Raw genomic sequence first — 15,172 nt, 5'->3', positions numbered from 1 at the left:
TACTTATATTTCACGTACTCAATAGCCTCCTGTGCCCTGTGGCTACTATGCTGGACAGCACTATAATTCCAGATTAGATCATAACTAGAGATTATGGAAAAAACTGCCTAATGTTACAAAAACTTTCATAGTTCAAAAGCTTCAAGTTATAACTTGAAATTATACCCAGATCATTTATGATAACAAAAAATGATAAAACTATTAGTTAAATATAAGAAAATAATTTCCAGAAATTCATAATTATCTCAAAATAACTTTTACTTTCCTTACTCTATATTCAATCTACCTCATGTCCAAATCTTAAATCCATATCAACAAAGCTACTTTGTGAATGCCAAATGAAATAGTATAACAATGATAATAGCACATTTGAATGCTTTTCTATGTATTAAGCACTGTTCTAAGTGCTTTACATGAATTAAATCATTTAAGTAGAAAATGAGGCAATTATATAAAAAACTCAAGCTCCCAAATATCAATTACATGAATAATTTACACATATTTTTGGCACAGTTAGCTTTTCTTCTCCCCATGATTATCTCAACATTTCATTTTGTATATGTATACATCTTTATGGTTTAACAGTATTCCAAAACATTTACCCTTCTTGATATACATAGCACCTCCTTCTGCCACATATTTATGGCATTTAATTGGATCTAATTCAGAACTTTATTTCACCTTAGCTTCCACTGTTTTTATATTGGTTTCACCCACTCACAGCCCAACACTCTGCACATTTGTAGTTAGCATCCCCTTAGATTGATTTCTTCAATCTCTCTACCTAAAATATAGCTTACCACACTAGAAGATACACAATGGATACTGAGTTAAATATCACTGTCTAACAAACCTGCATTCATCTGTATCCTAGCTCCTTAAAAAAAGGGGGGGGGGAGCGGAGCAGGGTCTTCATTTGGGTCCTGGATGAATAACCATAGAAATAATTGTTCATCTTTCATACTGTGTAAATAACTTTCCATTATACCACCAAACATAATGCTAGGCTTATGCTTTTATCACAGAGAGTCTCAGTAAAAATTAATAAATCAGTCTCTTCAACCATTCAGCAGGCTCCAGACTGCTTGTACTTCCTCTCAGAAAAAAGCAAAGACATAAACAATCCACACTTTAATCTGTTTTTTTAGATACCCAAGGGAGAGCAATACTAAGGATTCAAAGTACTTTACCAATTCACATTTAAGTGTTTGAATGAACTACAAAGTGGTGTTGTGCAATGCTTTCTTTCATCAGAATAACATCTTAATGATGAACCCACTTTATCTCCGGATGAGAAGATACCCAAATCATCTGTTAACAAAAAAGAAAATAGCAGAGATTACTAAAATCAGATACTAATTTCATTCTAGGCTTCTAAAGGTAAGGCAGCAAAATTACCTCATGATTTCTTATCTGTATGTCTCTGTAATGCAAACTTCAAAAAACAGGCATCAAATCTTGTATTTATATAGCACTTTACTGATTTCAAAATGCTCTTTCATTTATTACCTTATTTGATCTTAGCAACAACTAGCTTACTATGAAGTAAGCAGAATAGGTGCCTTTAACCCTATTCTAATGATGTGAAGTCTAAGGACCAGAGAAGTAATATGAAGTTATCCAAGTTAACAGAACCAGCAAATGGAAAGATTAAAATTCAGAATCCAGGCTTATTCCTACCTAATCATTATATTTCATCAGTCCTCAAATATTAAACAGCTTATTTTATAATTTTAAACACTAAACATTTTTTTTATTAGACAGAGAGAGAGCACGAATGGGAGGGGCAGAGAGAAAGGGAGAGAGAATCTCAAGCAGACTCTGCACTAAGCATGGAGCCCAACACAGGGCTTGATCTCACAACCCTGAGATCCCGACCTGAACCAAAACCAAAGAGTCAGACACTTAACTGAATGCAACACCCAGGCGCCCCTAAACACTAAACATTTAACAGACTATTGGCCTATATCTAAACTGAATAAAAGGCAAAGAGAGCTTCTCTGGTAAGAAATTTAGAAATATTTTTAAAAACTTTTTTGGAATTATCTGATTTTTTAAAAACTAGTTTCAGAGGTAGAATTTAGTGATTCGTCAGTTGCATATAACACTCAGTGCTCATTACATCAAGTGCCCTCCTTAATGCCCATCACCGAATTATACCTTCCCCCCACTCACCTCCCCTCCAGCAACCCTCAGTTTGTTCCCCAGAGCTAAGAGTCTCTGGTTTGTCTCCCTCTCTGATTTCATCTTATTTTTCCTTTCCTTCCCCTATGTTCATCTGTTTTGTTTCTTAAATTCCACATGAGTGAAATCATATGGTATTTGTCTTTGACTGGCTTATTTCGCTTAGTATAATACCCTATAGTTCCATCCATGTCTTTGAAATGTATGCAGCCTTGTCTAACATGCATTTTTACCCCATCAGAAAGTAAATGAGCTATACTTTTTAGTTATATTTTAAAAAGCTGGAAATTTTAGGGCAAATTTCAAAACTAAAATATAATTTTAAGATATTTTTAAGATACTAGACTCAGTAATAACTGGGTTTTTTTCATACTGAAGGAATGTTTCGGAAGAGTGTTTACAAAATTTCAAAATGAAATAAACTTGGAAAAAAATGAAATTCTCTAATCTACCATCTGATAAACTTTTAAAGATATGGTTTCTGCTATCACCCCAAAATTCGGTGATTATACTTACTAGTGAAAACAACACTGAAGAAGTACCAACAAATCAAAAGACTAATGGTTAATTAGCTATATATGTTAGTTCCAGATTACCACATAATGTTCCAATCCACCCAATCTCACAATATAATTATCTTTATCAAGTACATTTGATAAATTCTTCCAGTGCAACAATTATTACCCCTGTAACTTGGAAAAGTTTATGCCTCAAAAAAATAGCAGTTTTCTTTACCTAATATACTGTTTAATTTTTAACATTTTTAAAGGCAAAAATGCTGTAACTGAAACACCAAAAAGAATTCAATTTGATTTTAAAGACATCTTACACATTTACCCCCCCCAAATCTTGATTACTATTAGTTCATTACCCGAATGAAAAAAGCTTAGTATCACAAGATATCTGGCACTTAGTCTTAAGCCTAAACATTTTTTTTTAATGTTTTTTCTCAAATTAAATTTGTTAAAACCCCCAAATATACAAAATACTCCATCAGCTTACCTGGGGAGGTTAGCAATCTTCTCTTCCATTTAGCCTGATCAAAATTTGAAAAATCATACTTAAAAAAAAAAAAGACATATTTAATTTATATATTAATAATCAACCTACAGTCTCAAAAGAGTTCCCCACAAATTATGTATTAAGTACAAGGAATAATTACAAAGGTTAGAGTGGACAAATCTGATAGACACTACCTTAACCAAGTAGTCAAAAGTTAGTATCACCAATAATGGGGCAAAGCAACATCACAGGTCTCCTAATGAACAGGAGCAACGCATACATCACTCCTGCCAAAAATGCAAAAACCAGTATCTATCTAATCATGAGGTGTATTCACCAGAGAAACTCAGCTGTCCTATAGTCTTCAAAAATATCAACATTATAGAAGGCAAAGAGTTAAGAACCTGTTCCAGAAAAAACAGAAGCGAGAACCAAATGCAATGCTCATTTTTAGACTGTATCTGCACCAGGAAAAAAAATTTTACAAAGGACATTATTGAGATAATTGGTGAAATTTGAAATTGAACCATACATTACATATTATTGTATAAGTGGTAAGTCTCCTTAATTTATTACTGGGGGCATATAAGAGAATATGCTTATTCCTAGAAAATACACTAAAGTATTTATATTTGGGGGTAGTATCACAGTGCCTGCAAGTTACCCTTCAATAGTTCAGGGGGACAATGTGTGTTTGGAAAGTCAAAACTAGGAATAGTAACGCAAATGTGGCAAAATGTTAACAACTGGTGAGTCCAAACGAAGTATTCAAGAGTTCTTTGTATTATTCTTGCAACTTTAAGTTTGGAATTGTTTCCAAATAGGAAGGCTTTTAAAGGAATTAAAATTGCTTTTTGAACTCCACACGAGTCACTGTAAATTAAAGTGCCATACCACCATGTCTGATACATCATAAACCTTCAAGAGCTTATGGTGAAGGAATTTTTCTGATACAAAATTTGTTTTTCCCACATAGTGAGCATCTGCGGCCACAAATGACTTCTGCTCCTCTGGCTACCTTTCGCTAACCCTGTTGCCGGCCGAGCGGCTCGAGGCCCAGAGAGTGGCTCCCCGCCCGAGTGCCCTGCGCACCCCGGCTCCGAGGCTTTGGGCGCAGCTGCCGGGCGGGCGGCTTCACACCTGCAAGAACCGGCCCGCGGACACAGGGACGGGTCGAGGTGAAGGGCGAGGCCTCACCTCGGCGAAGCGGCTACCCCCTAGTCCGTAGCGGCTTTTGAGACGTTCCACTACCAAATCCTGCCCGGGCGGCTTCACTAGCCTCGGCTCCATAGCGCGCCGAGGCCACCGTTGTCACCCTGCGAACAGCTTCCAAACACACGGCGACGGAGCGCGCAGGGGCGGAGCTCGCACAACGGAAGGGCGACGTGACGCACGGCACGCCCCGTCCCGCCCCTCGGGGTCCAGAGCTACGCCGAAGCGCGAGGAGGCCGAGCCTAACCGGGAGGCGGGGGCGCGGCCACTTAAGCGGAGCGCGGGAGCAGCCAGAGGCGTGGGCAAGGGAGAAGCGCGCCAATTTGGAGTCCTTCTGTCTCCTATTCTCTGTACTGTTAAAAACGTTCTCGTGTTAACAAACGTTTTTCCTGCCGAACGATTTAATGACTAATTCCTTTACTGCTGTGTTATTTGGACTGATAAATGGCGTTTTATCTTTGTCTTAAAAAATTTTTGCTACTTGTCTTCCTGGGTCGTGTCCAAGGCGCCGAAAAGTACAATCGTCCACAGCAGTTACACCTTAGCAGGCGTGGCCCCTCACGGGAGGACGCTCAGCCGTAGCCTCAGGCACCTCCACCCCTTCACGGGAAAACACCACTTTCACGGTAACCTGTGCGCCTCGCCTGCAAGTGGGAATGCGCACACGCTACGTCCACAGACGACATGGTCACCAGGATGGTCCAAACTGACTGGTGGCAACCCCCTCTTGCCTCTAATACAGCTTACGTGTATTTAGGGCGCGTTTGGACATAACGAAAATACAGTGCTCTTTAATCGGAATGGTCTTTGCTAACTGTAAAAACAGGCAAAAATCAAGAATATATCGTACTGCAAAGCACAGAATTCTCAAAAAGGATTACTCCCTCACTTCCCCTGCCACTGGCCTGAGTTCCGTATGTATATTAAAAAGCAGTATTAGGGGGCGCCTGGGTGGCTCAGGTCATGATCTTGGGAGTCCCAAGATCGAGTCCCGCATCGGGCTCCCTGCTCGGCAGGGAGTCTGCTTCTCCCTCTGACCCTCTTCCTCTCATGCTCTCTCTCTCTCATTCTCGCTCTCAAATAAAATCTTAAAAAATATAAATAAATAAATAAATAAATAAATAAATAAATAAATAAATAAATAAATAAATAAATAAATAAATTTTAAAAAAGCAGTATTAGAATGTAAGTTCCCTGTACGAATGTAATGAATGTAAGAGCATGTACTTTTTTTTAAACAGCTTTTCCCAATACCTAGAAAAGGGCCAGGCATTTGTAGTTGCTCAATATTTACTGGATGGTATACCAACCTAAATCCACTATTACACCAAGACTAATTGAAAGGAATAACTGAATAACCACTTAATTTCTCTCATTTATACAATTACACTAGTGTAATCCTTTACTTTTCTAACTTGTGAATGTTCAACAGCATGTCTGAACTAACAAATCCTAGATTGTCTAGAATATCTTTCAAATTCTTCAAATACCAAAGTTTTAGATCATTTTAATAGTTATCTGAAAATTACTTATACCAATATTCTTTGCCATCAAATATTACAGTGTATGAATAATTTTTTATACTCTGAACAGATTTCTAATTAGACAATATAAAGTGGAGCCAGTTGGGGGGAAAAAGTACATGTCGTTGTGGATTTATACTACATTAGCAATTAAATAACAAAGAGAAATCACAAAGTCCTTTCCTGAAATGTGACACAAAGTCTTTGTCATTAATGCCCCAAGCCATCTTTTAAGCATCTTTGGAATACTAATACTGGAAAACAGTTTACATGTCATTTAATCAAATTTTTGGTCCAAGCATTAGCTTTTATTTTTTTTCTTAATGCTTTAGGACAGCATAGAAGACAGTGTAAACGGATTTCTCTAAAAAATATCTAAGGCACACTTGCCTTTACTTGGAATTTATTCTAAAATTATGACAAAGGCATCAGCTGTCCCAGCTGAAAAACTACAACACACTTTGTACCAACTTATATTACATAGGTCTCCAAAGAAGCCAATTCTTAATACTAAATGTGCATATATATGTAGTCCATGGTTCTCTCTGTTAAGGTTCAGATAATTTCAAAGATATACTGCAATAGGTTTATTTCAGTTAACTGGCTTTGTGGCCAAGTGGATTTAGTGATAGTATTCCATCACTCATTACTCACACACACCACACATGACATCCCTCTCCTCCTCTATCTGGTGGTTGAACAGGTATTATATGATAACGGAATAAACGCCACTGTCTTTCACTAAAAATGAGATGATTTCACTGGGAAGAACACAGGAGGGTAGAAGGCAGAGGGTAGAACATTTGTTAACACGAGAATGTGGTTTGAAAACTAAGAAATACCCATTTCTGAAAGACAAAAATGAATGTTGGTAATGAGAATACACAAAAATATGTGCTCTAGATTCTCTGTAGTTGTACTGAGTAGGCTGATGAGAATATCTCCCCCTCTCCCCCCTGCTCTGCCGCCTTTTTAGCAGTTTGCCTGACTTTTGATACTAGTCATTTCCAAATAAATGTTCAGTGTGTAAGTATCAAACTTGAAAAGAAGTCACTTTCTTGGGAGCTTTGGAAATTATGTGGCAGTCTGATTTACAGAACTTTAATTGTCCTCCTTACTTTGGCTCTAGAATGAACAAACAACTAGATGCACAAGTAATAAATTTTTAAATGTCATGGCTGTTAACAATTGTCACTTTATTTTTGCTACAAAATTCACCAGAAAAAGGTACTGCAACAATCTAGTATAAAGCAAATCTTTAACCAAAGAACATGGTATAGACCTTTTTAAAATAGTCATACTTTATCACAATAACTGCAAGGAAAAATTCAAGTTCTATCAGAACCAAGCTGCAGTTTGAGGTAGTAGAAACAGATGACAGAAAAGTTAAAACAAAAACAAAAAACTAAGGAAATACTTGTTTAAAATGTAAAAATTAATTTAATACCTTTGAAAGGGCACAGGAAACTACATATAATTTTAAGAAAAGAAGGTACTCTACTTAAAAGTTAATTTAACCATACAGGAGGTGCAAGGATTATAGAAGAGCACTTTGGTTAAGTCTCTACCCTCTGTGGCTCTACCCATTCATAAGTGAGTCTCTATGCATAAATGAGCACACCAATAGTTAAAATTACCAAATATATTTCCAATGTAAAATAAAAATTATCCAAGTTGTGGTCCCTTTATTCAAATGGTAAGTTTATCCATGCAGGAAGTCCAATATCTTAAAAGGTAAAATTAAATTGCATATATCATATTCCTTCAATAGTTTGAGAAGGTCTATTGCTTTTAACAAGATTAGTATTATTCCATTTTGATACAGATATGTCAGGAGTACATAAACACAAGTACACCTGATTTACACCAGTGTTTAAACTTTTATTTCACACCATGCAAGGTCAATTATAACACATTAAAAAGTGACAACAGCTATAAGCTGCAATTTTACATTTATACACTGGAAACGTCCATTTTCAAAAGCTGAACATAATTACCATATTGTCACAACAGCTAAGCTTCAATTCAACTGTTTATACAGGTAAAATTTACTATGAAAAACAATGATTTTATATCTGTCCACATTCTGTGATAGTAATTCTTCGACTAACAGACCCTTTAGGAGAGCCAAATGATTCAATCTTTTTCACAGTATCCATGCCATCCTTAACAAACCCAAATACTACATGCTTAAAGTCCAAATCTTCTGCTTTTTTCAGTGTTATAAAAAACTGAGAATTATTGGTATCCCGGCCTCGACTGGCCATTGATAATAAGCCAGGACCAGTATGTTTCACATCAAAATTTTCATCTTCAAATTTATCTCCATAGATAGACTGTCCTCCTGTTCCATCATGTTTGGTGATATCTCCCCCCTGAAAGAAGATTTCAATTAATAGGAATTCTGAATAAAATAATAAAATACACACAGATCTACCACTACACATTAAGTCCTAAAAACTCAGCTTCCTTGAGAATGTGGTTTGAAAACTAAGAAATACCCATTTCTGAAAGACAAAAATGAAAAGGTCTTTTTCCCACCCTCAATTTCTAGCAGGTTTCAAGGTATTAGAAATTTAAACCATTTTTAGGTTAAAAGTTTTTGTGGGGACAGGAAGTTGGGTGCTGACACCAACTAATATACAGAAAAGCTAAAGAAATCTTTTTTTTTTTTAAAGATTTTATTTATTTATTCATGAGAGACAGAGACAGAGAGAGAGAGAAGCAGGCTCCCAAGGAGCAGGGAGCCCGATGCGGGACTCGATCCCAGGACTTTAGGATCATGACCTGAGCCGAAGGCAGACGCTTAACCATCTGAGCCACCCAGGCGCCCAAGCTAAAGAAATCTTAAGAAAATTCCAGGCAAAGAGAAACACTCAAATTTCTCAAGTTAGTGTGGTTCACTTTTCTAGACTTCAACTGTGATATACAATTAAATACAATACTTACTTGGCAAACAAAATCTGGAATTACTTTGTGAAAAATGGAGTTCTTGAAGCCAAAGCCTTTCTCTCCAGTGCAGAGTGCTCTGAAGTTCTCGGCAGTCTGAGGAACAACGTTTGAAAATAATTCCATGGTTATACGTCCTAGAGGTTCATCATCTGCGCAAACATCAAAAAACACCACAGGATTTGTCTCCTTCGATAACTCTGCTGTCAGTGATACTTGTCCTTTCTGAAGTTTCAATAAATTCTGTTGACATTCTTCAAATTTTTTTTTAAAACCATCAGCCATTTCTTTGGTTTTAAACCTCACTGCAAGCTGTTCCACTTTGGCTTCTCCATCTATTAAACAACAAAACAACACAAGGATGGACCTTAATATTAAAATAAATGTTATAAACTCTCATATATTTGTTACGGATTTTAGAAAAGTCCAAAAAAGTGAAAAGTAGCATTTGAATGTAGAACTCACCAGCATAATCTGAGGCAGTCCAAACTAAAGCATTGTTTGAAACATTCAAGGGTTTTAATTCCATTGTTTTAGTGATAACATGGTTTGCACACACTTTAAAAACCTGGTCTCTTCTCATTAGGATCCGGTAGTAATTCTTCATTGTATGCCAAAGAATCTTTATGTCTCCTACACCACGCTCCTTCCACTGACTGACCTCTCGATCCCATCTATAGAGTTTGGCTCTCTCTTTAAATAAAATTTCTTCATCTTCTTCTCCGGATTTTACTTCTACCTATGACAGTAGATAAAACTGTAAGCTGCTGCTTTTAACATGACAAATTCCAAAGATCCAAATTCCTCATGATATTGTTTTGCAATGACAATAACAGAATTTCAACTATAGTATCAAGATAAATGGTAATATCCAAGGGCTAGGAATACATCTGATTTGGATGAAGCAGTAAAGACCTGGTTTGTCATGAAATATTTATCTTATTAGGATTCTTCCTCCTTTTGGAAAGTAAATACATTCCTTTATTTATATTATTTGTATTTATAAATACAATCTACTATTGACTGTAGTTGAAAACTGACAAAGTAATTTGCCTAAAATAACATTCTTGTCCAGAAAATGTAGTTTACTTTTTATTGAAAGGATTTTGGCAAGTATGAGATTGGATACTTTTTTACTCCCAGAATTACGTTATGAAAACAAGATATTCTAAAAACATACGAAAAAAACTTTGTTCTTCCCAATAAGTTCATGTAGAATTTATATATATATAAAATAATAAAAAGCTTCCATTTGAAAGGGTAAATATTCTGAAAGAAATGCAAACAAAGTTAGTCCTGCAAGTCAAGCCTATGTCAAGTTTTAAACTTAAAATGTGAAGTTATTAGTAAGAGTTCCATTCTTTAATAGTTACCTCAGGTAATGACACTATTGGTTCAAAATGGATATCTTCATTGTGAACGACTTCTTCATCACTACCATCCTCATCTTCGCCAACTTTACTGGTTGACTGTGCTCCAAACACAGCTGCGCCAGTATTAGCCCACTGGAAATTTTTATCTGATGAATAAATTAGGATATTTAAACAGTGGTATCTAATTTTATATGCTTTTAAAACCCGTTACTTTGAGGCCTATAATTTCCAATGATATAACATATACTTTTAGTAAAAATGCTTAAAATTATATTACTCTGACAAGTTTAACTCACATGGATTGTGAGCACACAGTACATTTAATATTGTTTATGCTCTGAGCTACAAAGATAAATTTGCTTTAGGCAAATTTCATGATACTAAACTACCCAAGAACTTCCAGTAATGAAGCCCGTTCTTAAAAATACATACCTTGGAACTCTGAACAATTAGCTCAGCTCCAAAGGTAATATACTTCATAAAACATTTTATCACATGTGAAAAGTAACTTTTGAACCTAAAAATGTCCTCTCAAAGAGGCCACACCTGCTACTTCCAAAGTAGTCAAAGCAGCCCAAACACATGTAGGTTTTCTACCTCAACTTCTTCCTGAAGTAACTAGTGTTACAGCTTAGACTTCTTGGCCAGGTGGGAGATGGTAGCGCTCGGAGCTCACTGACTTCAACTATCCTCAAGGGATACTAGGCTGTTGGGACTGAAGACTCCCTGTTCCCATGCAGAGAAACAAAGAACTTACACCTTGGAGAAGATGAAAATTAGTTCCTTCTTCATCCCCATCTCAACTGAGATGGCCCAGCCTGCTAATAATACATTCCTCACTATCTTAGAGGAAAGAAACACCTCTTAACTTTTCATCACTTGTTAATGAATCACTACCTTAGAAAATTCTACATCCAGTGCTAAAAACTCTTAAGGCAAAAATATCACAGATCATTTAAAAAGTAACTCAGCACCTTGAAGAAAGCACAAAATGAGTACCTATTAACAGTAACTCCCTCTAACCCAGATTTAGTGGTGAGAATAAAAAAACTTTAAAAAGAGAGAGAAGACAAAAATTCTTAGGAAGATACTGCAAAAGAGGGGTGCCTGGTGGCTCAGTTAGTTAAGCAACCGACTCTTGATTTTGGCTCAGGTCATGATCTCAGGGTTGTGAGATCGCGCCCCACAATGGACTCTGCGCTGGGCGTGAAGCCTGCTTAAGATTCTCCCCCTCACTCTGCCATCTACCAATGCTCTTGCATGTACAAGCACATTCTCTCTCCCTCTCCTGTCTCTCTTAAAAACAAAAAACAGGGTGCCTGGGTGGCTCAGTTGGTTGAGCAACTGCCTTCGGCTCAGGTCATGATCCTGGAGTCCCAGGAGCCAGTCCCGCATTGGGCTCCCTGCTCAGTGGGGAGTCTGCTTCTCCCTCTGACCCTCCCTCCTCTCATTCTCTCTCTCTCTAATAAATAAATCTTTAAATCAAAATAAAACAAAACAAAAAAACCAAAAAACAAAACTGGTTCAGGAACTCCCAAGCTGAGAAAAATTTTTAATTACCCTCCAAGACCCTTGAGAGGTATGGCAGAAAATTCCAAAATGTCTCAATGGTTCTTAATGCTGGGTGAATTATTAGAATCACACAGGAACTTTTGTAAGATATCAATGCCTGGGCTACCATGCCCAGAGAGCCCAATAATAATAGGTGTTTAAAAAAAAGCAAAAAAACAAAAAACCTCCCAGGAAATTCTAATACAAATCCAAGGGTTTTCTGAAAACCACTGATTTGAAGAGACCAGGAGGAAGAATTTTACAGTAAAAATGTAAAGATACACATGTCAATAATCAATATCCATTTCATAGTAAGAGTTCTATGTAATAGTACATAGGAGACTTCCACTATGTGTCCACGTTTAATGAAAACATTACAAAATCTGGGCGCCTGGGTGGCTCAGTTGGTTAAGCGACTGCCTTCGGCTCAGGTCATGATCCTGGAGTCCCAGGATCGAGTCCCACAACGGGCTCCTTGCTCAGCGGGGAGTCTGCTGCTCCTTCTGACCCTCCCCCCTCTCATGCTCTCTCTATCTCATTCTCTCTCTCAAATAAATAAATAAAATCTTAAAAAAAAAAAAAGAAAACATTACAAAATCTGAAGGAAATATGATAAAATAGTGATTACTGACAAAGGCAGGTGATCTCTAAACAGGAACTCCCTTATTATTCTCTTAGTTTCTATATTAAATATTACACAACAGACGTGGAATGATTGACAGACTTATATGAAGAGAACTTGTGAAGAAAATGAATTTTTTAAGAAAACAAAAACAAAAAATGAACAGATTTAAAAAAAAAATCACCACAGAAAAAGAATATGCAAATAAGGAGAGAAAAAAAAAGATTCCTCTGAACTTAAAAACCAACAAAACAGAAAGTTTAAAATCAGAAAGGTCCATGCAATGCCAGAAACAACTTATAAAAAAAAAAAAAAAAAGGAAAGAAAGAAAAGAAAGATACCCACATTCTGGTGAAATTTATGACCTCTTAAAAAAAAAAAAACTAAAGAAGAGCAATGAAAAAATCTAAAGATAAATCAAACAAACAAAAGGAGAACTGACAAAACAAAAGGTATTTCTTTGAAAAGACAGCACAAATTCCTGTCAGATCTAAGAACAAAACAAAGTGAGAAATGTAGTTGAACAAAGAGCGTGGTGAATCATCTCACTGAAAAATGACAAGTGGTGGTGAGGAGTAAATGTCATGAGGTAGGTTTGAGTCTAGCCTATTTTACACTTTACTGCAACAGTACGGAAAGAGTACTTTAAAAGGTTACACTGAGTAACAAGCAACCTAACTCATCAACTTTTATTTGATAATTTTTTGTGTGTGGATAACTATATCCACTATAGGGCTTTTATTATCCTCTGACTTCAGGCTACTATACATTAAAATGAAAATAAGCAACTTGGGCGCCTGGGTGGCACAGTCGGTTAAGCGGCTGCTTTCGCCTCAGGTCATGATCCCCGGGTCCTGGGATCGAGTCCCACATCCGGCTCCCTGCTCAGCAGGGAGTCTGCTTCTCCCTCTGACCCTCCTCCCTCTCATGCTCTCTCTCTCTCTGTAATAAATAAATAAAGTCTTTATTAAAAAAAATAAAGCAACTTGACATCAACGAAGCTATGAATTCCAGCATAACAAAAAATACCTGAAGGTAATTTCTGAAAGTTTTACATGTGCTTCTGTAAGCGGCGGGTGCTATGAAAGAAGTGTAAGCATATGGGAGGGAAGAACGCTATTCGGATTTAATTCGGAATTAGATAAATCATGTAAGTATGTATCTTCAATAAAACTTATTCCATAAATCAAGCAACTTAGGTGGTGCTATAATCAGATATATAGAAGTCATTATAAGAATGAGAAAGTAATATGCCAGTAAACTTGAAACAATCAAGTAATGTATTATATTCTACAAATGATACAAAATGCACTAAAAACAGAAAACTACTGAAAAAGATGGGAAACCTCACCAACCATAAATTTATCATGATAAATTAGCACAATCCTTATGTTCAAACTCGATCAAGGAAACTAGAAAAATAGAAAACTATAAAATCTCCTTAAAAAATACAGATGCACAAATCTTGAAATATTAACAAAAACCAAATCCAAAAGCATAAGTAAAAGAACAATGCACCAAAATCAAGGTAATTCCAAAACTGGAAAGGGTTCTATATTTCAGGATGGGGAAGACATCAACAGGATTTATAGTGAATTAAGAGAAAATTCTTATGGTTTATATTAATAAATGTCAAAAATAATAGAATATAGAAGCCCTTCCTTATTAAAAAACCCTAAACAAAATGGAAGGTGGAGATGAGGAAAGAAATGTCCAACTTAGTTACAATACTGTGGCAAAGGACTAATTCTTTCAGTTGTGCTTGATTCTGTAACATCATTAAACTCTCTCCTCCCGATCTTACCTTTAGAACCAAAAGCAAAATCCCCAGAATTACTGGAAGCCAAGTCTGCAAATGACAGTCCTGTGCTACTTCCAAATCCAAATGAAACTGTTTTGCTTTCCACTGGCAAAAGGAAAAGAGTAATTTAATATTTCATTTAATATATACTGAACATCAAAGCTTTACCCAGGACCCAGAGAGAATGTGGGTGGGACATTCTATACTACCAAAGGGGTTGGGTATGTGGTGTGCATTATTTGTCTTCTGGTTATTTCTCTAAAGAAAAGTTATAAAATACACCCAATTTTTGAACTTCTTCAGTATTAAGTGTACAGGTACTATTCTCATGGAAAACTACACCAAAAGCATACCAAAAATCTTTTTTAAAAATGAGATGTAGATCTATACTAAACCTGATAAAAGAGCTATACACTCTGCTTTATAGAGTCTTCTATAATCTAAAACTATCACTCATTTACAGGTAGGGTTTTAGGAAAGATCTGCATAAAGAATTTTTCTGTTCTCTATTCTAAATAAGCTAACAAAAAATGAATGTCTTACTTATCTTTGGTCACCAGGTGTTTGGGGGTCTTAATTCTGACAATGTGTAGCTACATGATCTCTTAGAGTCCTAAGCCTTACTTTCATCATCTGAAAACATATGAGATTTTAGGTCTGAAATTACTTCCTCTTCTAACATATTAAGACTCTCAAGTACCTATAAATGATGTAGTAATTGTGCATTATTCAAGACTACTTCTGAAACAAATTAGGTAATACAGACAAGCAATTATAAAGGAATATAATTATAAAAGATTCCCCCTCTTCTAATATCAACTGAAATGAAAAAACGAGGAGGAAAGAATATCAGATCTTAATTACTGTAACTGATTAATTTAATGAAACAGGTAGAGAAAAAGACATTGAAGTATCATAAAAATTTAACCACCTTATTTTAGTATCTACAATTACT

General features: G+C 36.1%; 2 protein-coding genes across 16 annotated transcripts in view; both read right to left on the bottom strand.

The window, feature by feature from the left end:
- CCDC138 (coiled-coil domain containing 138) overlaps positions 1-4,547 on the bottom strand; it is a 134,605-nt gene extending 130,058 nt beyond the window's left edge. For 5 of the 13 annotated variants that reach the window (XM_064572683.1, XM_064572688.1, XM_064572686.1 and 2 more), the window contains exons 1-3: positions 4,384-4,546; positions 3,187-3,244; positions 1,191-1,311 (exon numbers count right to left, since the gene is read on the bottom strand). In XM_064572683.1, the coding sequence (XP_064428753.1) occupies positions 1,191-1,311; positions 3,187-3,244; positions 4,384-4,476 (272 nt within the window). In that variant the 5' untranslated portion in view covers positions 4,477-4,546. Of the gene's footprint in view, positions 1-1,190; positions 1,312-3,186; positions 4,344-4,383 lie in introns of those variants that run through there. The other 8 variants (XM_064572684.1, XM_064572696.1, XM_064572685.1 and 5 more) reach the window with 7 other exon arrangements.
- A 2,532-nt stretch (positions 4,548-7,079) lies between these two features.
- LOC123851472 (E3 SUMO-protein ligase RanBP2) overlaps positions 7,080-15,172 on the bottom strand; it is an 81,912-nt gene continuing 73,819 nt past the window's right edge. For all 3 annotated transcript variants that reach the window (XM_045885306.2, XM_045885307.2, XM_045885308.3), the window contains 5 exons: positions 14,221-14,322; positions 10,244-10,389; positions 9,336-9,609; positions 8,871-9,205; positions 7,080-8,296 (listed from right to left, as the gene is read on the bottom strand). In XM_045885306.2, coding sequence (XP_045741262.1) covers positions 7,991-8,296; positions 8,871-9,205; positions 9,336-9,609; positions 10,244-10,389; positions 14,221-14,322 — 1,163 coding nt within the window. In that variant the 3' untranslated portion in view covers positions 7,080-7,990. The remainder of the gene's footprint in view (positions 8,297-8,870; positions 9,206-9,335; positions 9,610-10,243; positions 10,390-14,220; positions 14,323-15,172) is intronic.

Source organism: Mirounga angustirostris, unplaced genomic scaffold (genome assembly GCF_029215605.1).
Source record: "Mirounga angustirostris isolate CCGP_5_RB_7025 unplaced genomic scaffold, mMirAng1.0.hap1 SCAF_10, whole genome shotgun sequence".
NCBI lineage: Eukaryota > Metazoa > Chordata > Mammalia > Carnivora > Phocidae > Mirounga > Mirounga angustirostris.
The sequence above is the reverse complement of the archived record's forward strand: the minus strand, read 5'-3'. Positions and strand labels throughout refer to the sequence as shown.